Source organism: Leuresthes tenuis, unplaced genomic scaffold (assembly GCF_036924035.1).
Source record: "Leuresthes tenuis unplaced genomic scaffold, fLeuTen1.0.hap1 SCAF_12, whole genome shotgun sequence".
Classification (NCBI taxonomy): Eukaryota; Metazoa; Chordata; class Actinopteri; order Atheriniformes; family Atherinopsidae; genus Leuresthes; species Leuresthes tenuis.
Genome location: NW_027325366.1, coordinates 19,023,729 through 19,051,690, shown reverse-complemented (window position 1 = coordinate 19,051,690; position 27,962 = coordinate 19,023,729). Strand labels below are relative to the sequence as shown.

General features: G+C 44.6%; 1 protein-coding gene across 1 annotated transcript; it reads left to right on the top strand.

The window, feature by feature from the left end:
• Positions 1-27,270, top strand: bcl9 (BCL9 transcription coactivator). Its single transcript, XM_072396926.1, is given in 10 exon segments — positions 1-350; positions 17,399-17,878; positions 20,129-20,442; positions 20,784-20,891; positions 21,049-21,171; positions 21,174-21,234; positions 21,515-21,611; positions 21,711-23,892; positions 24,438-24,710; positions 24,823-27,270. Coding segments are annotated over 9 exon segments (4,485 nt in total). The 5' UTR covers positions 1-350; positions 17,399-17,591; the 3' UTR covers positions 25,863-27,270.
• Positions 27,271-27,962: the final 692 nt, after the last annotated feature.

Here is a 27,962-nt window from a genome sequence, read left to right as displayed (position 1 = left end):
AGTGTCGCTACCACGGCTCGCCTCCTGGCAACGGGCACACGCGGGTCCTCCTCCCGGGGACATCTCACTCCGGTATCCGTTCTTCCCCGCTTCTGTCCCCGAAGGCTGGCTAGCAAACCCACGTCGCGTCTGGCCTGGCAGACAGTGAGCTCCATTTCAGTCGTAAATGCCGTGTTTCCCAGCGCAACAAAAGCGGATTATTCACGATGTTTTCAGCATGGTGTAAAACCCGCGGAGAAATATTGGTTTTTACCCCATTATACTGGAGGACCGCCCGTGCTTCGTGAAAATGAAAAAAGGATACAATGCAGCATGCATGTTCTGCATTCTCCGGGAGCACCACACCGTTGGTATTGTATTTCCTTTATTTAAAATGTGTTTGATATCATTTCTAAACGTGTAACGAGATTATAGGCCTCGGCTTCTGATTGTGTCGGCCAGCCCTATCATCTGCCGAGCGATTTAATTGTTGCATTGTTAACGGAGCTAGCAGAACTTGAATATGAACGTTTGCCCAAGGCGGGCCCGAGTTGTCTTATTATCAGACAAAGCCCCAAGATGAATCTCATACGGGATGTGTTTTTGTGTGCTTGCGGCCGACGTCGTTGTTCTCGCTCTCAGCCGCCGTCCACTGCCTCCCTCTTCGGGGAAGACTTTGTTTGCGCTGGCCGAGGCTCCATGAATGCGAGTGCTGAAGTCCTCCCTTCCCCCCAGTTCTCTGGCGAAACAGGAACAACTTCTTTTAGGAAAAAGAAAAAAAGTTCCTGGAGTTTCAAGCGCCATGGAATTACTTTGTCCGCCAAGAGTTGTCCAGAGAGGCGCTGAGATTTCAGGGGGGTGATGTGTGTGTGTGTGTGTGTGTGTGGGTGGGGGGGAAAGCCTAGTCCATGCAATTGTTGTGTGCTTTAGGTTTATTTGCAGAGTTTTAGGTTTGTAGACATCTGTGCATATTTTAGGGCGACTTCCTCGAGTGGGCCCGTTTGTGAGTAACTTGTGGCTTTGTGCTGTCTTACCTTGGCAAGGCAAGAGAGCTAAACATGGCAAAGAATGTGTTCAGGGATTACATTTTTTTTTCTTTAAATCAATTTTGTTTTAAGTTGACTCATGAGTGAAAAGATCCACAGGTCCTTTGGGGGGGGGGGAGTAAGTGTGAAGTGAATCCTGTACCTCACCTGTGGGATTTGTAGTTTAGTCACTTGAGGGATTTTTTTCTTTTTTTCCACTCAAGCTTTTCACAGACAAGCACTGTTATAAAATATTAGTCAAATTTCCTTAAATGTGTACAGAGCGTCATATAATCACTTTCCTTGAGAAATCTCAGCTGGGCTTTGGAGTCTTTTACCTGGAGCTTTTGTCCACATTGACTTTCTATGAGTAGTTCCAATGAGCAGTCAGGGCTTCAGACAGTTTTAGAGCATACATACCAGTTGCTGAATCTGAACTGTACTGCTTCCTGTTACAAGACCCTGGTATCTTCAATCGCTAGGCAACGCTGCTGTCTGCCATTTGTGTATGTCTTTTGCGTTGTCCTTAAGCTAGTGTATCTTTTCCGTGCCCACTCCTTTTGCCTTGCAAGGTTGTAAATCTTCAAAGAAAAAAAAAAAACAAGGACATATATATATTTTTTTCCCCCACAAACGGTGGATATTTGTAGGAGGGAGAAGTCCTAAGAAAGCGCTTGATAAGAGTATCACAGGCTGTCTTGTAATCCCTTATGTGCTCACTGGTCGATAAGTGAAGTATAAATGAGTGTCTGGGTTACTGTTGTCCCTAATGACATCAGCTGTGCTCTGGATATGTGTTTACTACATGTTGGTCTTGTCAACAAGAGCGACCGAGTGCTTTTCCTTGCCAGTTGCTTGTTTGTGTTTCACTCGATAAGCAAAGTTCTTCTCCCTGTGTTCCAGGTGTGAATGACTTGTGGCTGTAGGTTGTCGTGAGTGGCCCAGGTTCCTGCACAGCCTCTGTGGCTGACTGGGAGGAGTCGAGTGGAGAGCAGACATCAGTGCCCTGGGGACCCGAGGCCTGGTTCTCCATATGAGGCCCTGCTGAAAGGGCAGGGGGGCTTCTGAGGTAACCCAGCTAAACACTGACTCTACCCCCTGCCTTTTTTTATTATTTTTTTTTTTATAACACAGTTTCTCACATATGTGTGTCCCTCATCCTCACAGAAGTGTGTCTGGGACAGATTAAGAGTAAATGTTTTCTGTCATCCTCGGCACTTTCATCGCTAGTAAGAAAGTACAACATGATATTGGAGGATCGTGGGGTGAGGGGTGGGTGGGTTGTGTGAAGGAAATCACTGAGTTGAGTGTGCAGTGCACTATATTTACAGCGTAACACTTGTTTTAAGTTTCTGAAGTCCTGCGTAAACTCTGCTGTGAGGAACCCTTAAAAGCTTATTTTGTAAATACTAAAATGGTTGATCACGTTTCAAACTACTGAGGGACGAGTGAGTTAGTGCACCAGAGAGGGATTTGGGGGGTACAGCCACTACTGTAGCAGCAAAGTCTTTGTTCTCTCTACATGTCAGGGTAAAAAAAAGAAGCCAAATGAAAAAGAACGACACACACACACACACACACATGTTTTTCCATTTTCCACACTGATTGCGTCACAACATCAGTCATGAGGCAAACGTTGCTTCCAAAGACTAACTGGTGCCGCAAATTGATAACTTAACCCCGCTCTGATGCAAAAAGCTCGTCTTAACATTGGCCACTATCTCTTTGACATTTATCTGCGGAGATGCCTGTGCTCTGATGAGATGAGCCTTGAATCGTGGAGCCGTTGCCCCGCCGGGCCGCTGTTGCTGGTCAGGGAATTGGATTGAAGAGAAGGATCTCAGAGCCATGCTGCTTTCGACTGTCTGCGAAGTGTTTGGTCTCGTTCTCTGATCTTCACATGCTGAGGACAAAACACGGTCAGGCCGCTCCTTCTGAGAATGCTGTGCACACTGTTTATTTATCTGCTATCTAGTCCGAAGCGTGTTAACCAAAAGCCACAACGAGGTGAAGGACTCGGAGAAATAGGCATTGATGTAAGGCGGCAAAGGATTTATTTTTGCCTCTGTGTATTGGCTTCTTGTGTTTCCGTGCATTTGTTTGCTTCATGGGTTTTCTAATTAAAACTCGCAGGGCTTGTGTTGCGCATGACATGGAGGGATATGTCGGGGAGATGGTTCGTCTCTTTGCTTGTGTAGTGGCAGGCGGGGGGTGGTCCCCTCCTGAGTCATACAGTAGATTCGACTCCACTGTGTCTGTTTTTCTGTTGCTTGAAATGTTTATTTTTACACTGTTGGATCTTATTTTGTTATACTTCTCTCATACACTTGGAGTGTTTCCATTAAGGCAACATATTGGTTTTCCATTTACCTGGGACTCAGACTAAGATGTCCATTCACAATTCATTAAAGGGTTTAGTTCATCTACTGAATGACTCCTACAGTAGTCAAGCTTCTATAGTACGGTAATTGTGTAGAATTCCCCCAGGAGAAGCAGAAATACAATTTTGCATCTCATGTGTATTTATGCAATTTGTAGCTTAAAAGTATTATTGTGAGCCAAAGGTTTGCTTGCAACTTGATTGGATGTGATGTTGAGATGCGATGAAATTGTAATTAAGAGTGTGGGAATCGAGGCACTTTTGACATCGCAGAACTGGTGTAAAGAACAAAATTGTAACCGTTATGCGCAAGGCTCCCCGAGAGCATCAGGACACGAGGGTGTAATGCGCAAAAGTATTTCCCAAAATGATTTCTGAGAGCCTGTTTGGTCCCTTTTACCCATTACGACCTGTGGCTTTATTTTAAAATCCTACAAAAAGCCGAGCTATCTGGAAAACCGTCAACTTTATGTCTCAGCTTCTGAAGAAACTACGCACATCAAATCAAAACCTCTTGGGCGATGAAAATCGCATCTCTTTTATGTACATTTTTGTCCTCTGTACTTTCAAACGTATGTTTGTATTCCAGACCTATTTGTGTATCTTAGAGAAAGCGTTGACGTGTCCCAAGCGTTGCATCGGGCTTGAGAGGTAAAATCGCACGTGTCGCATCGGGCCGTTTGTCTTAAGAGGCGCCAAGTTTCTGAGATCTAATTGACCACGTGTCAGTGCTCGTCTATTGACGGGGATTTGTTTTGAAAGCCAGCCATCGCTGCATCGGCATGCGAAAAACTTTGGTTACATGAAGAATGAAATAGGGGAGCCCGATACCTGGGATGAAAGCAGCACTCAGACCCTATTCCACTAATCTAAAAACAAACGGTGTCACGAAGTGAGCAGAAAAACACAAGTCATTGCTGTTATTTGTATGACAGGTAATCAAAAAAAAACCAACCTTCGACTTAACAGTTGTGGCATCCTGCTGATCTGGTGCATTAGATGAGAAGGAACTTAATTAGTCCATTCAGGTATCAGCCAGATGTCACCAATTCAAGATAATGGTTCTATCAGTAGAAAACTGTGGCCACACAGTCACAGTATGATTGACAATATCATTAAAATCAGTTGCACTCCGGGGCTGGCTTTGACTAAAAAAATTAAAAAAAAACGGTGAACTGACTGATGCTGTTTATCAGTCCCAAAGTTTAGATTGAAGAAATAGTATTAAGCGAAAATTGAAAAATAATGATCTTTCTTTCGTACATCATTTGTCAAAGACCAAGCTACAAATTGTGTTACACGCTAGGAGCAAGTTTGGACTAGTGGCAACAAAATGTAAATTGGAAGATGAGTGGGAGACAGTAATATTGTGAAGAGACACAGGGGCGGATAATGCTCGCATTGGATGGTACTGCGATGGTTTCTGGAGCCAAAACTAGTTTCACATGCTTTCGGTTACGAAGTGACAGAAATACCCACAACTGATGCCTCAGATCCTTTTGAATGAGTGCAGAATTAATTGATCGTTTGTATAGTTTCTATGAAAATATGTAATAATAAAGGAGTACACGAAACGCTAAAGGACATCTTTTTAGGACGCCTAATGCTGCATGTCTATGTATAAATGTGTTTTTCTATTTGCTGAATTCCACATATTTCCAGCGCCGAGAGGTCATGTTCTTTATAAATGTGGGGACTGATACCCGCATCCTCGGGGATGTGTCTGACTGAGTCAGACTGTAGCAACCCATCTGCTCCCATGTTTCTCTGCTGTGATTGACAGTCGTGACGCAGACTGGTCGGCATGTGGCGGAGGGGGGTCTTCTCAAACAGGATCTCTCCTGGGTGGAACCCGGGGGGGGCGGCTGTGGCTCGTGGTGGCGTCATATATCCACGTAAAAATGTAAACCGGGCAGATTGAGGTTCTCCCTGGACGCCAGAATGACTGTTGTTGCCGTTTAGCTTTGATTAATGTGGTTCCAGAGCAGCACAAAAAGTGAAAGAGGGGCACTGTTTTCTTATGGCGATTCGTCCACCACAGTCGAGCTTGGCAGCCACGCTACCTGTTTCTACCGCACGGTTTATCAGGCAACAATAAATCAAATGTAGGATGTATTTGTAATCGCATGAACAGAGCCTGGTTTTGATTTGAAAGCGTTTTTGTGAGCCTCCGTTTACTGTGCCGAAACTTCACAATCAAGTGTGTGTTTTTTTTTTTACTAAAGAGCATAAACAATTGGGCGCCACCGTGTAGTTAAATCCTTTGCGTTCTTTGGTTGAGATCCTGAGAAGTGATGGGTGTAATTGTACTTCAGCACTCTGTAGGAAAGTGCCACTATTCATACAGGTTTCGGAGGCAAAAAAGAAGCAAAGCTTGATGTTATTTGCACGCCCGAAGCCCTTCGTTTCCTCACAGATTCGCCAGAAAACAATTAGCCGACCATGTTGACATCTTCGCATGTGAAGTTACATTCATAGAAGTCAATTGAGTCCCTTTAAACCAGATTTTCTCTAACTTTAATTAGTTTAACTGCTTCTCAGTCATATGTGAGAGTAAAATTAAAATACTGCTGGCAGCCAAAAACAAAACGTTTCCAGGTGATTAATCGATATGTCAGTTTTTCTTAAAAATCTACTCATTACAACAAAAAATAATCTTAGATTTTAATTATTGAACTTGTATGGTTTTAAGTAGGACTGAAGCTTAGAATTTTTTTCCATTGATTGAGCTACCGGTATATTTTTTTCCCCATTAGCTGATTAATCTATCCTTTTTGTTTTTGTATAGACAGGATTACGGCGAGTTTGTGTTCGTAAATCCTTCGCGCCTCTTGAGCCTCTGCGCTGAAGTTTCTGCGATTCGAGGACCACAGGTTAACTTATACGAGAGTTTCCCTAAGTTCTTAGCACTTTTATTTCTTCTAAACAGCTAACTGTGTTATGCACGGTAATCGTTAACTTTAAAAAAAAATTGTTGTTGAAGGCCACAATTGTAAACTACATTCGGATGGAATTAATTGCTGAGCCTTATGCATGAACAAGCAGCCTACAAGTTCCAAATCGGTAGCTTAGCCGATTAGCCGTTTGCATTTGCTAGCGGAGACGTAGTCTTACTTTGGTCAACGCTGGGTTTGTTTAAGACACAATAGATAATCACAAAATGGCGACTCTGGGGACCACCGCCAGCCAATGATTGGGCATAATTTACTGTAAAAAACAAAACAAAAAACAAGATACTGAAACTGCCATCTCTTTGTTTTGAAGTCAGAGGTTATGAAACTACTGATGCGGTTCACCGATTTTGATCCACGGTGAACTGGGGTAATCTGACATGTAATCGGCCGTTAAGAGGAGTCCGTTAGGTTGCACAATTTAACACATAGATAACAGTGTTGTCCAAACTATCCACCTCTACACTTTCACCCAGTGATAATGAGTTATAGCTCTGTGTCATCGTTTCCAGTGTCTGGGCCAAATGAACCTGAGAGAAATCCGCTTTAAAGCGTTAGAACTGCAGCTGAAGCTTCTGCTCTGCGTGTGACTCGACTGTGTGTCAATATTTTATCAGTACCCTGCGGTTTTAACACGGTTGCATATGTTTAATATGAAGCTTAATATGAATTTGACCAAGACGGAGAAGATTTCTTAGACGTAAAAGATTGTTGTTTTGTTGTTGTTGTTGTGCTGGGCAGGGCAACACTGTTCTAGCAGTGCAGTTAAACCCTGACCAGTACAGTCACCGCTGTTTAAAAAGAAAAAAAAAGTTCAGCTACCTCCTTTCACCACCGCTATGTTTTAAGTTTTACACAACTTGGGACGATATACGATCTTAGGGATGGTTTATTTCTCAGGAGAAAGAGCCGTCGGAAGCTCGGCGGTTGGATTCGCGGCTTCCCCGAACAACAATGAGCCCCTCGTTGCCTCCGATGCAAACGTCGATGTGTGTTGGTAAAAAATGAAGGGACTACATAGCCTGTAAGTTGTGCTGTATGAATATGTGCGTCTGTGCATCTGGTTTGTGGTGTAAAAGCGCATTGAGTGGTCAACTAGACTAGAAAAGCACCATATGAGTGCAGCCCATGTACCATATCATGAACTGTTGCATGTTGTGAGTGAGAAAACTGTGAATCTATGAGAACTTAAGTGTTACATGTCACTTGATGTACAGTTCAGTCTCGACGTTGACACCATGGCTTTCTCTGTCACTTTCACCGTCAAGTCAGAGTGAAGCTGTGAGGAACGCTGATGTGACCAGTGACTGAATGGCACCGCTTAAACAGATTTATGAAGCTGCTATTATAGATGCCAAGCGTGGGCATAAACAAAGTGAGTGTGTTGTTTCTCAGTTGTGCTCACTTCGAATGTGGCGATCAAAACATTTACAATCTTCTAGCAAGTTAAGTATCGTGGGGAAAAATCGTCACATTGGCAGTTTAAAAAAAAAAAAACCCCAAAAAAAGCCTTTTTCAAGCCATCAGTTCAAAGTTTTCATAGCAACAGCTGGAGATGTACAACCACATTCAGGCAAGGCAATGCAGAGGCATGGATTATGTTCAGTGTGTTGATCGTTTTGGGATTAGTGGGCCTCAACACACTGATTTGCAGATTGGGTCATCACCTCGTTTACCTGAGATTTATGGGCATTATCCTGTGCATTTTGAACATATTACCATATGGGCAAAAGCTGGTTAAACGGGCTAGTTGCAGTGCACGTATAGTGTGGGAGAACCTAAAAGAGGCTCAGGCCGAAATGCGCACAAGTGAGCTCTGACTCATGGGAACAGTGCTTGCCATGAACTTCAGTGCATCTCAGAAATTATTAGGACAGCTAAGTACTGCTGCATGTGGGTATTTCTCCAGTATGAGTACGTGCGTGTATATTGCTCTGTGGTTGTATATTTAATTGGGCAGGTCTTAGCCAGTGTGTTTAAAATTCCATGGGAATGACACACCAGTATAAACTGGGGTAACTCATGGAAACAATCTGGCTCATTCACCGCTAATTTTTGTGGTATGATAAAGGAGAGGAAGTATAACCCCATCTATTGTGTTCCTTTGTGTGTACTTCCTTGAGTAAAATATAGTTTAGCTTGTTTGTTGACTTGCCAGGTGAGAGGACATACCTGAGTCGTGTCACGTGGCTTGTCAGGTTGAGAAGCCAGATGCTTCTTTCTTTGCGGCTTTTAATGTACAAAAGCAGTGAAATTCTTCAGATGTTTGCACTTAATAATTCCATGGTGATATTGTGCTGTGGAGCTCGGTACAAGAGCAGCAAGCAATGGACACAAATGTCTTTTAATACTTTACCTCAATGGTCTGCACAGCCTCTGAAAGGCCTGGCCGTTGGGATTTCCCACAATGCTTGCAGTCAGAGGGAGACGTCCTCCCAGCATGAGCAGGGGAGGAATGTGGCCCGAGTGTGGGAGCAACCGTTCGGGTAGAGGGAGGGAGTCATGGACCAGAGAGCATGGTCAAGAAAAGGGAGGAAAGAAGAGGTCTGCACAGAGGGCAGCATTTTCTCTTAAGCAAGTGGTGTTTTTGTCTTCAGTTTTTCGCTTCAGTTTTAAATGAGAGAAAACCCTCTGTTGAAGAAAATACATCCATGTGTGCTTTTTAGCCATTACTGTCTGTAGCACTGCGTCCACCTTTAGATTCAATAGAAAACATTAACACAGCACAGTTACAGCCTTCTGACCAGGAAGTGAAGAGATCCGAGTCTGAAATGGACCTCGGGATATTTAGATGACATGGAAAAAAAAATAGACAGATGACCAGGACTTAATAGGCATCATTAACACGTAAAGTTGTACAATTTTTAGGTATTTTTCATGTTTATTGTCTTCTCTTGCGTCTGAAACACATTGTCTTCTGCGGTGTGACACACCGAACACAGAGTACGACCAGAGCTGAAAGCAAATGTGCTTCTATACTCAACCCAAATGAGTCTGAATATTCTGTAATTGGCCAAGTTAGGTCAGGGGCAGAAGAATTTACCACTTCACAGTTGGATAGTGCAGCAGACTGATCCATCTCACTAAAGCGCTAGAGGAAAAACTCCAATTATTGCTAGTCAAATGGACTTTTAAAAATGCAAGTAAATGCATTAGACTGACTAAAATCAAGCTTCTCAAAACCAGATTCACACACCCAAATTATGCAGCTGTAGCTCGATTCACCATGTATGTATATGCTCGATTAGCGATGGAAAGTTTGAATATATATATATATATAATTACAGCCAGACTCTCAACGAAGCTGCCCTCTTTCACATATTTTTCAGCATCTGTCGTCAAATGGATAAACACGCCTAAAAAGCAGCCGTAAAATATATAAAGTGCTTCCAGACCGTCGCTCTGCTCTAATAACGTCCTGCGCACATCTGACAAAATGGCCATTCAAGAAACAAAAACAAAATGATTGTAAAATGCATATAATCATGTTGGGCTCACCGGGATTGGATGAAATCGAGCCTCTCAAAACCAGACCAACAAACCCATATAATGCAATTGCAGATTGACTTACTCCTGCATATTTACGCTCATTTAGACTCAAACGGGTTTGGGCGTTCTGCACATGCCCTACAGCTCAGTATTATTTGATTTAGTATTGGCTTTATTAATATACCGCTCTAATTATTTCTTTTTTTTTCCTGTTTATCTCGTCAGTCGCCTCCACACTTATAAAATGCTGACTGAATAATCCGCCCATTTAAACTGTGTACCGACCGGTTGCAAAAAGCATTTCAAGGCGGCGTCATCTGACAAAAATCCCCATTCAAGTAATTAAAAGACATCTGTGCAGTGAAATCAATAATCGGTTTCTGGTATTTTATACTGGTCGAGCCTGGGTTTTTTTTTTTTTTTTTACGGCCGCACAGATCTGGATCAGAAGTATTTTTGCCTTTATGTTCAGTGGAGAATTGAGTTCTTGCATGCGGGACACTCCCTCTCAGCCGGAGATGCAGAGACAAGAGGGCAGATGGACAGAGATGGAAGTGCAGGGTGAAGTGTGTGAGACGGAGATCAGAGCAAGCCAGAGTGCTGAGTGCCAGTCCTGCTGCTAGAGCTGGCCGCCACGCGTGGCACCGTGCCCAGGCGACGCTAGCAGATGTGTCACTAGTGACTCAGCTGTGTGTGCGCGTGCTCATGTCTGGGACACAGACACCCACCCGCACACTCTGACGAGAGCGACTTGTGTAATGACCCCCCCCCCCTTCTTCTACTGGTAAATCTGTGTCACTCCTCTCTCTCTCCCAGCCTGCTTTCATTGCCACCTCCATCATTGTGATGGACACGGTGAGGCTCCTGTCACTACACCATGATCTGACTGAATGTGACATCACACACATGTCGCCTCCCTGGGGATGGAGGGGCATCGTCTGCCGACCGGAGGAGTAGTTGAATTGCACTAAGGGTGGTGGTGGTGGGGGGAGGGGGTCTCTAACCCAGACCGGTAAAACAGTGAGTTGGCGGCAGGCTTCAATCGTGACGGTCGAAAGACAAAAATGTGCACAGATACTGCTCACAGAGAGCAGAAGTAGTTCCATTGTGAACATTTGTGAGGTTTGGTCTTGGTAGAAACAGGAGCCCGGTCATAGTTTTCAAGGCAGCGTTCATGCGAGCGTGTCCTTGTTCCTGTCACGTAAGATGTATTATGTCAAATGCGACACGTCACGGCTCTATCTTTAGTGGCACTCTGCATTCTTCACATTCTGCGTGTGCTAAATGCAAATCATGAGTGCAGTGCAGGGTGTGGCAGGCCGGGACGGTGTTCTCAGGAAGTCACCTCAACAGGTGAGCGTGCCGGTGTTTCCTCAAACTGGGCTGTGTGAAAGTCTAACAGATACCTCTGCTTGAAAGTCTTTTAACATTTAAATTGTATTCCTCTAAGCAGAGTTACTGCTGTATGTTCTGTCTTTATGAAGTTACGGCCTGTTACGGAAGTTACAGCCTCAGCAGCAAGAACGGTATGTGAGGGATGTCAGTTTTAGCTGAGGTGTAATATTTATTCATTTAAAGCTAGCTTTTGCAGCGTCAGAATGACATAGTGGTGGTAGTAGTACAAACAAGTTTGATTGATTAGTGAAATAAAACTCCCCTCGTGTGAAGAGACGGAGGTTTGGTCCCTTTTTGCTACTTTTTCACAGCGTACGGTCCACTGCAGATGACTGTGCCTTTTGTGTATTCTTGCAGAAAACTGCGAGGGGAGCTGGAAATAATGCTTCTGATATTACCCTAAACAAATAATGGGCTAAAGCCGTTCTTGAGATGGAGGTCTAGCAGACGGAGAGCGGGCTGGAGAGCTAGAGAGCCAGAACAGAGAGTGATACTCCATTGTGACTGAACTGCAAAATGGGATTTGCATAAATAAGGCTGAAACATCAGCAGGCCCTTTTTAGAGCCAACAGCAGGGCTGAGATGAGGAAAGAGATGGGTTGTGCGTTTGCATTCGTGTACTTTCCCCTTTTGGAAAATAATGTCGTCATAGCCTTGTTGTTTCAACCGGTGGACCAGTTTGGCAGCATGGCTTAGGGCTCTGTTCCTCTTGGTGATCTGTCACCACACCAGTGGAGTGCACAGGTGGATGCCCCACCGGTACAAATTCCTCCTCTTCCCCTCAGAGGAATTTGGATGACGTAGCTGGGAAGGGCCTGCTCTAAGCGGACAGCGTACGATGGCTGTTACATAAGCACGAAATGAACGGCTTCCTTTTTGTGCCACCCGCAGTCGAGAACCCAAATCTAATTGAACTATTTTCTGCCCTCTTTTCATGTGCAGCTTCATGTTTATATCAGAGGCAAAAAAGCTCATTTTTGGAGCCTCATTATGTTTTTTTTTCCCCCATTAGCTCGAATGCACCGCAGCACCTCGTGCTCGTCATGATAAACAGTTTAGTGTATTTACTAGAGATTGAGGAAGAGAAATCTTTATTAGCCCTTTGATGCTTTGTTGTGCGTGCTGTTGGTTGTATCATTCACACCTCTGCACGTGTGTGTGTGTGTGTGTGTGTGTCTTTGCTTTCCTTGTGACAGGCATGTCAGCAAGCTTTCCAATTAGTGTCTCATTAGTGTGGAGAACAGGTGATTGACAGTTTGTGCTTTTTGTGTCTTTGTGCGTGCACAGGCTGGCATGACACACATTTGTGTTGGATTGAGATTCAGGCTTGGATCAAACCTCTCGAGGGCACCCATGCTAGTTGGAGGCTGGCTCTCTGATATAGGACCAATTATGCCTAGTCAAGAAAACTAACTATGTTTATCAAGGGATTCTTTTGTTATCCAAGCAATTGACTACATATATTCTGTTGTGTCCACGATATTGAGAAGAGTTGAAAACAAAGGAGTTCCCTATGTGACGACTCGACTCTGCAACTTTCTTATTGAATAGAGGAGGCTGTAATTCCCGATTTTTTTATTTTTTTTTTCGTAACCTTCGCAGAGAATCATGAGCCGTTTATGCAGCAGTAAGCAGGGTGTGTGGCTCTCTCAGAGCAAACATTGTTCTTAAACAGGTTCTGTGACATTGAGTCACGGCTGCATGAGATTGTGATGTTATATCGCAACGAAAGAAGAGAAACAAACAAAAAAAAAACTAGTAACACAGTTGAAGAAGAGTGAATCTTTCTGACAGCGAGTAAAAAAAAGTTCTTCTTCTAAAAAGCATTGTTGAGCTTGTTTCAACATACGTAACTCTACAAAGGAAACCCCCTCTGTTTCCTGGCTGAGCCACCCTCATTGTTGCTCCTTCTCTCAGGAGGAGCTGCTCGTGGAGAACCATTAGCAGAACCCAGGGAAAAAAAAGGTTGAGGTTCTCGGCAGACTTATAATGCATAGTTTCTCAGTAGCCTCTCTAACGCGGGGATGGAGTCGGCTGCAGAGACGCACACCCCCTCTGGATGGGGATCTGTTGAGTGGGAGTGGAGAGGCTGGCTTACAGGAAGAAGAGGGGTCAGAACAAATGGCCAGGACAAGCAGCAAGGCAGGCGGTAGCTTCTTTCCTCTCTGTCCTGAGATCACGTTGGTTCTGACTGGAGGCTCTGTTGCCTTACATATAAAGTGAATGCATTGACGCTCCCCTTTTAAGCTGCTGTTTTTCCTTTTTGTTGCTCATTTGATCGTGCGCATTGGAGATACTCGCATGTCAAACCCAAAATAGTCTGTTTTCAGGAGCCTTCGAATCAGAGTGAGTTATGTTACAGGAGATGGACTTCTGTGTGTGAAATTCTGCCTTTATACCAAACAGAAGTTGCTGCATTATGGATGTTGAAGTAAGCATGCCTTACTAAGTGATTACAGCGTAACGACTGTGCAAGTTGCACGTTTGTAATGCTGATGCTCAGACTTTGTCTTCGGCATATCTCTGAGGGAAGATTTTCCAAGAAAGTGCACCTCTCGTCCTGTTTGAGTTAGGACTCGTGTCATTCCACTTCTTTACCTTTATTCCAATCTTTGACTGAGGCTAGAAACATGTCCTACATGGTGGGGCAATAAATGAATTGTCTAATTTTACTCCTGGGCAGTATATTGCCTTTTTAAGGCATAAAAGTGAATTTTATTTTATTTTTAATGATTTATATATGGCATAAAATAGTGCTGCTGGTTAAGATCTAAGTTTATTTCGTCTTACACCACCTTATTCTTGCCAGTGTTTGCAACTCCACACAGAACCCCGTATCTACTCGCTCAGCTGTTAAGCAGCAGCAGGAAAACAGGACGCTGTGTTTACTGTATACGGTGGATGGGAATGTTTTGTTAGGTTGGGAAGGAGGTACACTTGATGTTGAATTCGTTTCATATTATTTGAGCAGAAGCATGTCCTTCATATCTGTGATGTAAATGATTATGATGCCCGTGGATTTTGTCTCACTTATCGGTATTAGTTTTGTTTAGCGCCGCAGTCTTCTGTTCACGATGGTGTTACTTGGACACCTGAAAACACTGAGTCTGCACACAAGGAAAAAAAAAAGCACCTTTATGGTATTTTAAGAGGTGTCCTTGGGTGTGTTGGAATTTTTCAGATGGTTGAACATTTATCTTTGTCCAGCTCCTCAGCTCCTTTTTTTTTTTTTGTACACTTTGTTACAAAATAAGTTGCACCCAGATCATGTGTGGAACAGTTGGAAGGTTTAAACCGCTCTCCCTTTTGCTTAATTTATGTGTCGGAAAGTTATTTAATCACTCAATCTGAATCATTGCTCTGAACAGCAGGTCATATGCTAAAATGTGATCCTTTACGATATAAAATCTTATCCACTTATCTGTAAGGAGGCACTTTTTTGTCCATGTTCTTTTTTTTTTTTTTTCGTCAGTCATTAACTAAATCGAACCATTCTGCGTTCTGTTATTGAAAGTGATTTGGGTCAGAGTGGGCGTCCGACTGGTCTTTTCCATTCGGAACTAAGTAGGCCAATGCTCCACTTTTGTGAGCAAGAAAGTCAGTGGGAATACCAAACTTAGTCTGCTTTTGGCGTATTTTGGCATTGTCCTCCCTCACACATTCCGCGTGTTTACGTGACACCAGAAAAAAAACAACAAACGATCGCGTCCGTCTGAGCAAACCGACTCTTTTAAATTTATGTAAATGCAGCAAAATTGAGCTTTTCAAAGCCAGACTAACACCAGGATGATGCCATTAGGGGTCAAATCACTCTGGCATGTCTACTCTTACCAAGAGTCAAATGAGGAGCCACGGGTAGATCCTTTAGTGCTGTGATACTCCATTCTGCCAATGGGGTGCAATATATATATATATATATTTGTTATTATTTTCAATTCTATCAAGTTTAACTGAACCTCTTTAACAGCACACCTAATTGAGCAGAAGCTCTTGGGTGGCTCTTTGAAGTGTGTTAGGCCGGCTTTAGAGCACACCAGGATTACTTTGTATTGTATCAAAAGTGGAAATGTCATTTGACTCAAAAACGTCACTTTGCACACACCTTTTGTAAATGTCCAACAATTAACCCAGCACTTGAATGAAGAGGCTCCCCGCCTCTGTGCTACAGCGCTTTAAAGGTTAGTCTCATCAGTATAATTTAGATGCACGAGCCTCCTCTGTTCCCGTGGAGAAAACAGCTCATACTTGTGTGCAGTCGTGGACCCGACTGTTGTAAATCCTGTAGACCACAGATAGGCGAGTGTTGCCGCAGAAGCAGGAGTCGGTGTGTTTGTCTGCCCCCTCTCAAACACTCCGCTCCACCTCCCTCTCCCCAGGGAAACTCCGGAGGCAGTTACAATGTGGAGTGTTTTGGAAGAGCTCCTAAATATTTTCAGGATGACAATGTAATCCGACTGACTGGCCTGCTCCCTTGAACAGGATGCTTGTGCGGTCCTCCCTCTAACGTATAGTGGTTGGTTTGGATCACAGCACCAGCTCTTGGACTCCTCATCACCCCAGCCAACGTCCCCCGGGGATATCCTGCTTCTGTAGGCCGTTAGCAGTACTGACACTTTAAAAGATTACCGATATAACTATACTGTGGTGATGACACGGGAAATAAATCATCTTTTTAAGAAATACCTTCCCAAATTGGAGCGCTCTCTGGTGAACATTACTAACTGACCAACATGTACATTTATACAATGTATCTAAGATGATTATCATCTTGGGATTTGAATATTCAAAATGATTCTTAGGATCACTAAGCATTTATATTCTAGTTCCTGTTAACATCCGTTTGCTTGTCTCCCGCCGCCATATATGGAGTTTTAACGCATCAGAATTCCTTCTAAAGCTGTTTTTATTGGTGATTTTTCTGTTTCTGTTATCAGCTCGATGAGTCAGAGATGGGGACTGAAATAACACACGTTTAACACCACACTTTAGTCCGTAGTCACTGACTTTTAAAAATGCGACGAAGTCGAAGCTGAGCTCTGAGACCCAAGAGCTGGTCACATGAAATGAAATTCTCAGACAGCTGCTGCTCTTCTGTGTGAGTGTTTTCGCGCTTCTCTTCGGTGGAATTTGGCGAGCGGGTTGTCCAGCACGTTGCATTTAATGCAATTTGCTTTGAAAGGGAGAAAAAAAAACGTGCAGTCAAAGGTTCTAAGTTGGAATCGGTGAAAAGAAGATGGGAGCAGTCTGGAGCTCACTTTCTTATCCAGAAGGACAGGCGAGCGCAGGGTTGCGGTGTGAGCGAGGAGAGAAATACACTGTTATGGCTTTACAGTGGAAACAGCACCAGAGTTTATTATAAATGGTGTTGCCTGATTTCTTATCTCAAAGTCTGTGTATCATCCAGCCCTAACAGAAAGTGCTCTTTTTGATGCATTGTATTTCAGATCCTAGAACAGGAGTCGAGGGAATTAACGAACCATTGATATCTAGAATACTCACACGGGATGCTTTCACTGACATACGTTCCCATATACAGTTCAGCAGTTATGTTGTTGAGTCTTGGCTTGTGATGATATCTGTGTATAATCTACGCTGTGTGAGCTTTCCCCTTAGCTCTCTTCCACATTTTGCTTGCTTCACACGTGACCTGATTTGGGTTACGGTAATCAGAAAATGCTGCTTCCATGGCAGTGTCCTGTTTCGAGTAAGCTTCGAGTTCAATTCTCAATATTGTTGTGCTTTTAAACGTAGCCTCCGGTCACTTGTCACTGTCAAGACATTTAAGCGGTGTTGATGGAGATTATGTTGCAGGAGCGAGTTGATGTGAAAACATTTATGCTACGCGTCTTTGCACAGCAGATACTTGGTAGGGATAACAGAGGTGGTTCGATAACATTAGGTCAGGTCCGTTTAAGTGGCCCGGTAATTCAATTTATAGGTAGGAAAAAAAGCGTGTGTTAGAATGACTTGGATAAAATAAGCTCCCATGAACTCGCGTTGATTCGGAGCTGTGTGGGAAAACACGCCTCCTTTCCATCCTCCTTTCAGTCATGCATCAGAGGATTGATGCTAATATTTTTTATCTGAAATGTCACTTTAATTTTTGTTCAGGCTGTGGCTCCATTTTCCAGTTTTTAACAGTCTTTTTTTTTCTTTTTTCTGTCTCTTTTTCTCAACAGTGTGCCCAAGGGCCGTTGAAAGCCCCCTTGGGGGAATTTCATAAATTCACAAAGAACAAGAAAAGCCTCCTGGACTATTGTTTTTGTTTTTTACACGCTTTCTCTCTCACACACACACACACACACACACCCACACACACACACACACACACACGCACACCCCCCCACCACCACTGACAAGGACATAGAGAGAATGTTGGAGGTCCAAGAGGAGAGGCCAGCGGCGGCAGGTACAGCAGCGACACATTTCAGCAAGAAGGAGCGAGGGAAGAAAGAGAGAGACGAGGCCAAGGACAGTCGGGGGAATCTGTCGAACATTGGGAATCCTGTTTCTGGCTCCAGGAACCCGCGTACTAAAGGGCCGCTCGCACACACAGGCAGCCCGCACCAGCTCATCACTTCATCCTGTTCAGTAGTCCTGGGAGCCCCATCAATGCACTCCAGTAGGCTAAAGAACTCCCCGTCCACCAACACACAGAGGTGAGTGGACTTACTCACAGCTTGTGGGTCAGAGTTGTCATGGTAATAATAAGCAAGCACTGGTATTTGTGTGTGTTTAGCTGCATTTAAACTGCAGGAACCTTTTCTAAGTACAAAGGGTCTTGTAGGGGATCCTGTCATCAATGCTCTCCCATCTCCACTGTGGGATCCAGGAGCTCCTTTGGGAACATGTCACCTTCTAACAGCCCTCACAGAGAGGTAGTGTCTTTTAGATTAACTAGGACATTGCAGCGCTGAATATTTCTGATAGGTCAAGTATTCCTGGCGTTTTATTTCCACCTTTCTCAGATTTTTATCTCCTGCATCCTGTTTAAGTTGCACATCAGGAATAGGTGTGTGTTGCAATCTGTGATGGTCAAACAAGCTTGAGAATGACTCCCATTGTGACGAGAAAGCAGTGAGTGAACAATAAAAATGCTAATATCAGACCGTTTCACAGCGGTAACCTTCTAAAACACAAATAAAAACACCCACACCAGGCAGAAATGAGTACTGTTAACAGATTTTGAATGGATACACTGAAGTTTGACTGCTTTAAAACCCAAAGCGCTTATTCACAGATGTGTAGGTACACTTTAATGTTGCACCAGGTTAAAGTGGAAAGAAATGCTGTGACCTGGAAAGCGTGTTTCTAATTCGAGATTGAGCACTGTCCACGAAGAAATCGAAGACCTTTCTGTTATCAGTGTTGACTGGGAACATACGATGCTCTCAGCATGTTACAGGCATCGGCTGTAAAAAGCTTTAAAAAGAAAAAAGAAATGTTGGTATCTGACAAAAATCTACACAGGCATGCTGATAAAGTTGAATTTGGCCTTGTTACAGCTGATCTTAGGATTGCTGCTGGGAGAATATCATTCAAGCTTGTTAAATTAGTGTAAAGTCTGCAGTTTTGCTGAGAAATATTATTTAGATTTAATGTGGCATGTTATAAAGGTAACAACGTTTAAGAAAATAAATGGATGGAATATATATTTTTAAATAAATGTAAGGATCTTTAGAATATAGAAGTTATTTTTCTGGTTTCCCCATGGCTTTTTCCCATTCAAATTTGGGTCATCCCTCTAACAGTGATGTGATATCAAGTCCACTGCAGACGTGGGTTGATGATTATATATTTCTGTTGGAATATGTATCGAATATCTGCAAAGATACACACACATTCCTAGTGTTCACAACAAAAGCCGTCTTTACAGGTCTTTATAGGGCGTTTGACTAGTAATGAATCAGTCTTGGTCATGTGCTAAAGTTGACGCAAATCTGAGATCTTAGCTTTCCCGGTATGGTTCACAAATTAGGCGTGCAGTGTGGAGCTGAAATTAGCGCCTCAGCTTAATTTACCTGAACAGTCTTAATTTGTGATCGCCAGCTGTTCTTGGGTCAGAGAGTACACTGGGCTTGGACGTTGTCCCTGCTGACTCATGGTTCTGGAGTCTCTGGAAACAGAAGTTTGGACTGCCAAAATTCTGGTTTTGCCTTTTTTTTTCTTTCTTTTTTTTTGTAGTTGTGTGACTGTGTGTGTGTGTATAAATATATATATATATATATATATATATCTAGAGTGTGCGAGGCTGTGGCTGTACTTTTTGGACATGATGGCATTTGCTTCACACTGCTTGTACAAGTGTTTGTGTGTGTGTGTGAAGAAGAGAGAAAGTGATGAGGGTGTGGTGAAGGCGTTCTCTGCCAGTTGGATGTGTCCTGCTTGCCTGAACTGCTCTCATAACTAGTAAGCAGCAGTCATTTGTAGATGGCCTGTGTCTGTGCAGTCTGTTCCAGGTCTAACTGTGTTGAGTTCTCAATACTAGTAACCTAATTTGGGGTTCATAAACATGTATGCCAACTGCTGGATTTCATAATGACATTGTGTTTAGTGGTAGTAATAGAGAAGGAAAGAAAAAAAACAATCACATTTTCCTTCTGGTCTTCTTTCTACCACCTCATTGGGAAACAAGAGTACAAGTTATAATTGGGTGCAGGGGGATGTCAGACCCCATAGATAACCAGATGTCTAATTATGTATCCCCTCACGTTTGCTGCTTTATGCCCAATTCCAGAGTATGATTACTGGATAAGCTAACATAAAATCTAGTACACTTTGTTTATTTGCTCCGTCCAACCGTTATCCTATGAGTGGAAATGAGGTGATAAAAATTTCAGAGGTCTTTGCATCCTGTTGCCTCTCAAGCCAGTTTAAATTCTACTACATCTGTCCTTTTTGTCTTTCAGCCCTAAACCGAAGACGGAGGCCATGGTACGATCACCTCCTGTCATGTCCCCCTCCACTGCTGCCCAGATGGACTCTAAAATGCCCAATCCAGGTAAACCAGGGAGCACGGGCAGCCAATCACAGTCCTCTCCCTGTGACCCCAAAACCCTGGGCGCCAAAGGGTCTCAAAATGTTACAGGGGGAATGGGGCTGAAGAATGGCCAGGGCCTGACGTCAGGCCCAAGCTCTAAGGTGAAAGTCAAAAGGGAGAGAAGTAACTCTGTGGAGTCGTTTGAGCAGCCAGATAGTGGCACGCCCACAAGTGAGGAAAAAGGTAAGAACCATCACTGGCAGTACAGTTTTCCTCTTTGCCTCAGTCCACCTCAAATGATTTCAAATCCAGGGAAGATTATGTCAGCAATCAATGTCTTTTTTTTTTCTTCTTCTAACTTCAATTGAATATTGTATGTAGATTGTTAGCGAAACCCTGCAGTCTGTTTTTTCTTCACACTTTGTGCAGGGTCCTAACATTTTGAGAAACTGAGCTGTGGAATAAGATCCACATAAACAAAAGAGCCAGACATCTTGAAAAATATACTTTACAGTCCCTCCTTGTCTCTCCCACTGATGAACTCAAATCCACTGATGGCTGTGTGTGTGTGTGTGTCTGTACAGATAGTAGCAGGGTGAAGAGGATGTGTGTGGCAGAGAGGAGGCAGCCGTACAGTGGAGCTGACTGGTGTTCTGGGGCAGAAAGTGATGAAGATGACAAAGGATTCTTCAGTAAGTGTGTTAACATGTGCATCCAAGCATGTGTGGCTTTCCCTATTGCTGATCACCTGAACTCGATGACAGCCTAACAGTAGAATAGAATAACATTTCCCAAAAGCCTTTTCTGATCTTAAAGCCAAAGTGTTTGCTATTGTCTCCCTCTCTTTAGACTGTAACTCCAGTGATGTGAAGCCCCAAGACTCTGTCACACATTCTACCTCCAATGCCGGACTCAGTCGTTCCTCCACGCCCTCCCACAATACACTCGGAGGTCAAGGCTCCACAACAGAACTGCCAATGTCCAAAAACCAGGATCAAAACTCGTTTATGTCTTCACCACAGAGATGGCAAATAAGTAAGGAACCAGACTGATTCTAAGCTATGGTTGACTAATAGTATTTACTCATAACATTTCTCGACAGATGTTAATTATAAACTATTTTGTAGGGCTTTATCAACACTTTTCACTTTAAGCGATACTGTGTACATCCTCACAAGTATAAGTTTGTTTCTTAGTGGAAGTAGTAGTAGTGGAAGATTATCACTCTGTAGGGAATTGAAGATTCATCCAGCTAAATGTCTTTCAAAACACACACTCTATTGTGACTGATTTCTGTCTGTTTTATTGTCCTCAGGGCAGCTGATGCAGTTCTAACTGGCCATACAGAAAACATCATTGCCTTCCACATGAAAAACATCTCCAATAGCAAGGATAAAGCTCACCTCCTCTTGGTAAAGATTAACACAAGCTTGTTTTATGTACAATACAGAAATAGAAAATTAGTAGCATCAAAAGTTTTGTAACTCTGTACTGCTTCTTTTCTATCAAAGAACAACGCATCAGGCATCCAGCGAAATGACTCCAAGCCTCCACAGCAGCCTCCGTCCCATGCCCAAGATCAAAGCCACCAGCCCGGTTCCAAGCCGTCCTTACCTGGAATGGCAGAGCCAGCACCATCTCAGCCTTCAAATCAAGGGAGCCAATCCGGTGTTCTTGCACAGGAAGGGTCATCCTCAGCAGGCATGGAATCCAAAAATATTCCAGGCAGTAGCCCCAGCAACACCACAGCCCCAGTTGATCAGGCTCCTGTCACCCAACCTGAGGCAGGCCTCAACCCTCCAACATCAGTTGAAGGAGGGCAGGGTGGAGGCTCTGGTGGATCGGGTCTGACGCCTCAACAGCAGCAGCAACAGCAGCAGCTAGCCCAGGAGCTGTTGAACATGGAGGCAAACACAGAGGGTCTTTCCCAAGAACAGTTGGAACATCGCCAGCGCTCCCTGCAGACCTTGCGAGACATTCAGCGCATGCTCTTCCCCGATGACCGTGATGCCCCTCCAGCTGGGCCCCCACAGTCCCATGGTGGACCTCATGATGGGGTCCCTGATGGTGCACCCCGGAGATCTGAGCAGGGCCCCCTACAGGCTATGATGGCACAGTCTCAGAGTCTTGGACCACCAGTTGGACCTGGAGGACCTCGTCCACAGGGCCCACCCTTTGGGCCTCCACATGGTCCCAGGGACATGCCTCCCTTTCCACAAGATGAAATGGGGTCACACATGGGAGGGCCAGGTGGCTGCGGAGAAGGAGATCAGATGACCCCAGAACAGGTGGCTTGGTTGAAGTTACAACAGGAGTTTTATGAGGAGAAGAGGAAAAAACAAGAAATGCAACACCGACCACTTCCTTCAGACATGATGATGCACCCCCATGGCCCACGTGGCATGATGCGAGGGCCCCCGCCTCCCTACCAAATGGGCCCTGGAGAGATGTGGGGGGGACCAGGTGGTCCAGAGCACTACCCGCCAGAGCGAATGGGCATGGGGCCTGGCCCCAGGGGCATGCCTCCACATATGCAGAGGATGCCTGGTTTCTCTGGTATGATAAATCCTGAGATGGAGGGTCCACCAAGGCCTGGAATGGGCTGGCCAGATGACATGCCTCCCCGTATGGGAGAAGCACGAGGTTTCCCTGGAGGACCTGGAGGAATGTTTGCTGGTCCAGGTGCTCGTGGTGAGCGTTTCCCAAACCCTCAGTCAGTCCAAGAGGCAATGTTCCACCAAGGAATGGGCGGAGAGAAGGGTCTCCCTCCTGGGATGATGATGGACGTACAAAGGATGATGGGACACCAAAGAGGTGGAATGGAACCTGGTAATGGCATGGGTATGTTTCCCAGAATGCCTGTTGATGGTCCTATGAGTCCGTCCTCAAGACTCCAAGGCATGGGTGGCAGGGAAATGGGCCCCGAGTTTGGCATGGGGCCTGGTCCAGGGCCAGGACCTCATATGCACCCGTCTAAATTAAGAGATGCCCCAATGAATATGAGTCCTGATGAAATTATGAGAATGAGAGGTGGTGGAGGACCTCCAATGGAAAACATGGGTCCACAAGGAAGGCCCATGCAGGTTCCTCCCTTCCCAGAGCAGACACCATCAGGAGACTTTCCAATGGGACCTGGACGGCCCTTCCCAGGGGGTCCTGGAGGAATGAGGGGTCCACATGTAGACCAAGCATTTGGTCCAGAGCACAGATCTACGCCAACAGGAGGGAATGGGCGTATAAACCACCTCCCCTCTGCTGGTGGTCCTGCACAAGGTCAGAGGGGTCGTAAGCCAGCAGAACTGAATGTCCAAGCAGGAGGGGGAAACTCCCCCAGTGTGAACCCACTAAAGTCCCCTCCTCTGAGACAAGTGCAGTCTCCCATGATGGGTTCTCCCTCTGGAAACCTTAAATCTCCTCAAACACCGTCCCAGCTGGCTGGCATGCTCACTGGTCCCACAGGCTCCAATGCTCCTCCAGCTCCTCCATCTTCTGCACCAATGAAGTCTCCCCACTCCATGCTGGGATCAGCAGGCGCCTCTCCCGTTCATCTGAGGTCTCCTTCACTTCCCAACCCCTCTCCAGGTTGGGCCTCCTCACCAAAGCCACCCATGCAGAGTCCTGGTGTGCCCCCTCAGGGTGGCAAGCCTCCACTCAGCATCACCTCACCAAACATGATGGGGGGCATGGAGCAGGGTATGTAAATCTTCCATTTTGGTGGTCATGACCATTGGCCTTTGTTTTCACTTTCAATACTGTTATACAGGTAATGTTTTATGAAATTGTTTTTAGCTAATATGTAGATTTCTTGTTTTTTTTTTTTTCTTTAATTATAGTCACTTGTGCCATTGCTTGTTTATTAGCTATAAAAGATTTCACTTTGACCGATTTTTAATCCCTCAACAAAAAAAAAAAAGAAACTCAAACTATAAGCTGTAAAAGGTGCATCTCTCATTCAACACATCTGTATATGGGGTGGGGTTAGTTATGGTCCAGTGGCTCCCTCTTGTGGCCACATAGCAACTCTAAGGTTAAGCTGTACACAGTTCAAGACTAAAGTCTGGACACACCTACCTCTTCAAAATGATTGGGTGGTTGTGTCTAAACACATTACTGGTGTGTGTGATTATTTTTATAATGAATAAGTTATTTAAATAAAGTCCTGAGCAGGTTAAATATTATTTTTCCAGGTAGAACATTTCTTTATGATGTCAACTTTTTGTCATTATTCCTTCCTATAGGTGGGAATGGTCCTCCCTCAGCACCTCCTTCATCAGGGGCTCCATCTGGCCCCATGTCCCTCCCTGGCAATCACCCATCTGGCAGCCCGTACACCATACCTCCAGAACCAACACTATCCCAGAATCCTCTCTCCATCATGATGTCACGCATGTCCAAATTTGCAATGCCCAGCTCCACCCCCCTTTACCACGATGCCATAAAGACTGTTGCCAGCTCGGATGATGACTCGCCTCCGGCTCGCTCTCCCAACTTGCCTTCGGTGAACAATAACGGTAAGACATCTGAAATGTCTAGTTTGTTTTTTAATTTGTAGTTTTAATTCCACTTTCTGTAAATCTTCTTCACAAATGCTTGTGTTGAATATCACTTTTTCTTTGCTTACAGGTATGGCTATGAATCACCAGGGCAATCCACGCATGATGGGACCTGGGAACCCTGGATCCATGCCTGCCCTCAGCCCTCTGGGTATGAATCCAGTAGGATCTCAGCCTCTCTCCCACGGCATGCCTCCACAGATGCCCTCTCCCAACGCGCCTAATATGGGCCCAGGCATGATGTCTCATGGCATGATGATGCCACCAAATCCCCAAGACCCTGGTATGGCAAACCCTCAAATGATGCCCCAGGGACGCATGGGTTACCCTCACCGAGGCCAGGGATACCCCCTCACCCAGTCCCCTTCTCAGCAAGGCCCTTTCTCCCCGCACAATGGTCCCGGTCCCCAAGGTTTCCCTGGTCATCCTATGGCCTTCCAGGGTGAGGGAGGACCTATGGGAGGACGGATGGGGAACATGCCTCATGGGGGAGGGGGTGATGGTGGCATGTGCAAGCCCAACACCCCTGGTGGGCCAGAGTTCAACAACATGCAAGGTGGATTCAGTGACGCAGACCTTCATGAAGTGATGCGGCCGGGAGCTTCTGGCATTCCTGAATTTGACCTGTCCAGGATAATTCCTTCAGAGAAGCCCAGCCAGACTCTGTCATATTTCCCCCGAGGAGGAGGAGACAACCCTGGGGTAAAACCACCACACCCCTCTGGCTTTCCCATGCAGGGCATGATAGGTGATGGTCCACCAAGGATGGGAATGCCCATGCAAGGGATGGGAGGGATGTCAGGCGGGCCTGGTGGGGGAATGGGCCCCCAAGACATGCCAATGGGTAACCCTGGCCACAATGCCATGCGGCCACCAGGATTCATGGGCCAAGGTATGATGGGTCCTCAGCACCGGATGATGTCTCCGGGGGGTCCAGGAGGGATGATGCAGGGGAGACAAATGGCTCATCCAGGCCCTGGCGGGTCACCTAACATGATGATGTCACTGCAAGGCATGGGTGGCCCCCCACAGCAGACAATGATGATGGGGGGTCAGATGAGGCCACGTGACATGGACATGGGATTTAGTCCAGGCCCTGGAATGTTCTAATCCAACAGAGACCTTGTAACTAGAATGTTCTTGGACAATACGTAAGGATGATGGAGTGCAGCGAGTATTCAGAAAACTGATGGACTCAAGTCAATGAGATATAATATGAGGGTGTGCCCAGAAAATGAACATGCTGAGGCCAACCTATCACCTAGTAATGTCTTGTGGGAGTTATTCCAATGGAAACTCTGACAGGCCCAGACTGGAGTTTGCCACACGAACATTTAATTTTGACTCATGAACTGCAGAATGTATGGGATTGTTGTGTATCAATTTCACAGAACTGTTCATGTGTTTTTTGATTATCTGACTATAAAGATGACTTCGACAACAAAGAGAAATCAACCTAACTAAAAGTCAGCGTGGAGATGCTACAGTATATGTCTACTTTTTTCAAATTTAAAAAAAAAAAACAAAACAAATTTGTCACGAAAGTGGTGTGGAACAAGAGAAAGGAGGAGGAAGAATTTGTGCTTTGTGAAGACTTTAGTGGAAATCCATCTTGTCTCGCTCCATTGTTTTGACTGTTTCTGTACAGTATATACGTGAGAGTGTGTTTGTGTGCTTGGCAGGTTGTATGTTAGTGTGGTATGGATGTATGTGTCTGTATGTATAGGCATTCTATCAGTGACCTCTCAACTCCTCTTACCCAACTTTCATTGGGGGAGGTATGCCCCCTAAAAATACTGTACTGTTTACCATTGGTGGGCTATTCAAATTTTAGTCTATTTTAATTTCCTTTGTAACTCCAGTGTATAACAAACCAAACTATGACCTCATTAAGATAATAGTATTATTAAAAAAAAGCACAAACAATGGACCATCTGCAGAAAGCGTCTTCTTTCTCTATTTTTTAACCATTGAGAGCAACACATTCAGTGTGAGGATTCTGGCAGCTTTGCAGCACCACGATTAACTCCAGTCCATTTCAAGTTGGGGATGACATTTGACTTTGTGCTCCAAAACTTTCAGGATTCGACTTTCGCCAACATGAAAACTATTGCTAATACCCAGATGTGCTATGTGTGTTCTTCTTGTTCCTGTTGTGTTCCTGTTTTGTTTTGACTCTTGTTGACTCTGGGTAATAATCATTCCCACAGCAATAAATCCCCCCCCCCTCCCCGATGGTCAGCAGAATGGGACAGGAGTGGCTGAATGCAAGAGCAGGTTTGCCAGGTGTTATAGAATTAGAGCTAGGTAGATCTGGTAACATTTAGTAAAGCAGGTGTGGTGTCCAGCGTGAGAGACACAGAAATGTAAACACATACTGCTTACCATCCAGTTGACTTCCTCTCTTTTCTCTATTGTATAAGCTTGTCATGTGTTTCTCCATTGGCTTTGGTGCAGAATAGCCTACCAGGGCTGTGGTGATGGACTACAAATAAAAGATATTGTTTTGGTATATAAATGTTGTCTATGGAGTGTGTGTGTGTGTGCGCGCGCACTTGTTCATGTGGGTCCTGATTGTTCACATTTGGTCCGTTATGTGGACCAGGTGCAGTCTTTGTCTCTCTATACGTCAAACCAGCTCCTCAACATTCAGCTACCAGGAGAGCCAGTCATACTGAGCAGCACCAGCACGGATAAGCTGACGCTTTATCTTTAGGTACTTGGTGAGAACTATTTTCAGAGAACATCACACTTCCAAAATAGACGCGAGCATGTCGATGCATTTGGATGCTACTGAGCGTGTTGTGCTTTTCTAACCTGACTTGAGATTCAGCCTCGAGTGATGTGCTCCAAAAAGGCAAAAAAAACCAGACACGTTGATGAAATTGTGTTTATGTCTAGCAGATCCAAACCATATCTTTTACATGTTAAAACAGCATGTCAGCAGAAACTCCCACTGATGGTGTGTTATTTCAACACTGTCCCTCTTACAACTTTTTAATGCGAGTATTCATACAAGACGTGTAACTTGACATGTACTGTTGCAGAATTCCTCCTGTTCCAGCTGTGCAGGTCTTACATGGTTTTTGAAGCTGTTCGGGTACTAATCCACTTTCTGAACACACCTTTGAGGATAAACATTACATGAACCACATGAAATGCTAGAACATTACCCTGAGGAAGGAAAAGAATAAGATTTGGTTGTGAGCT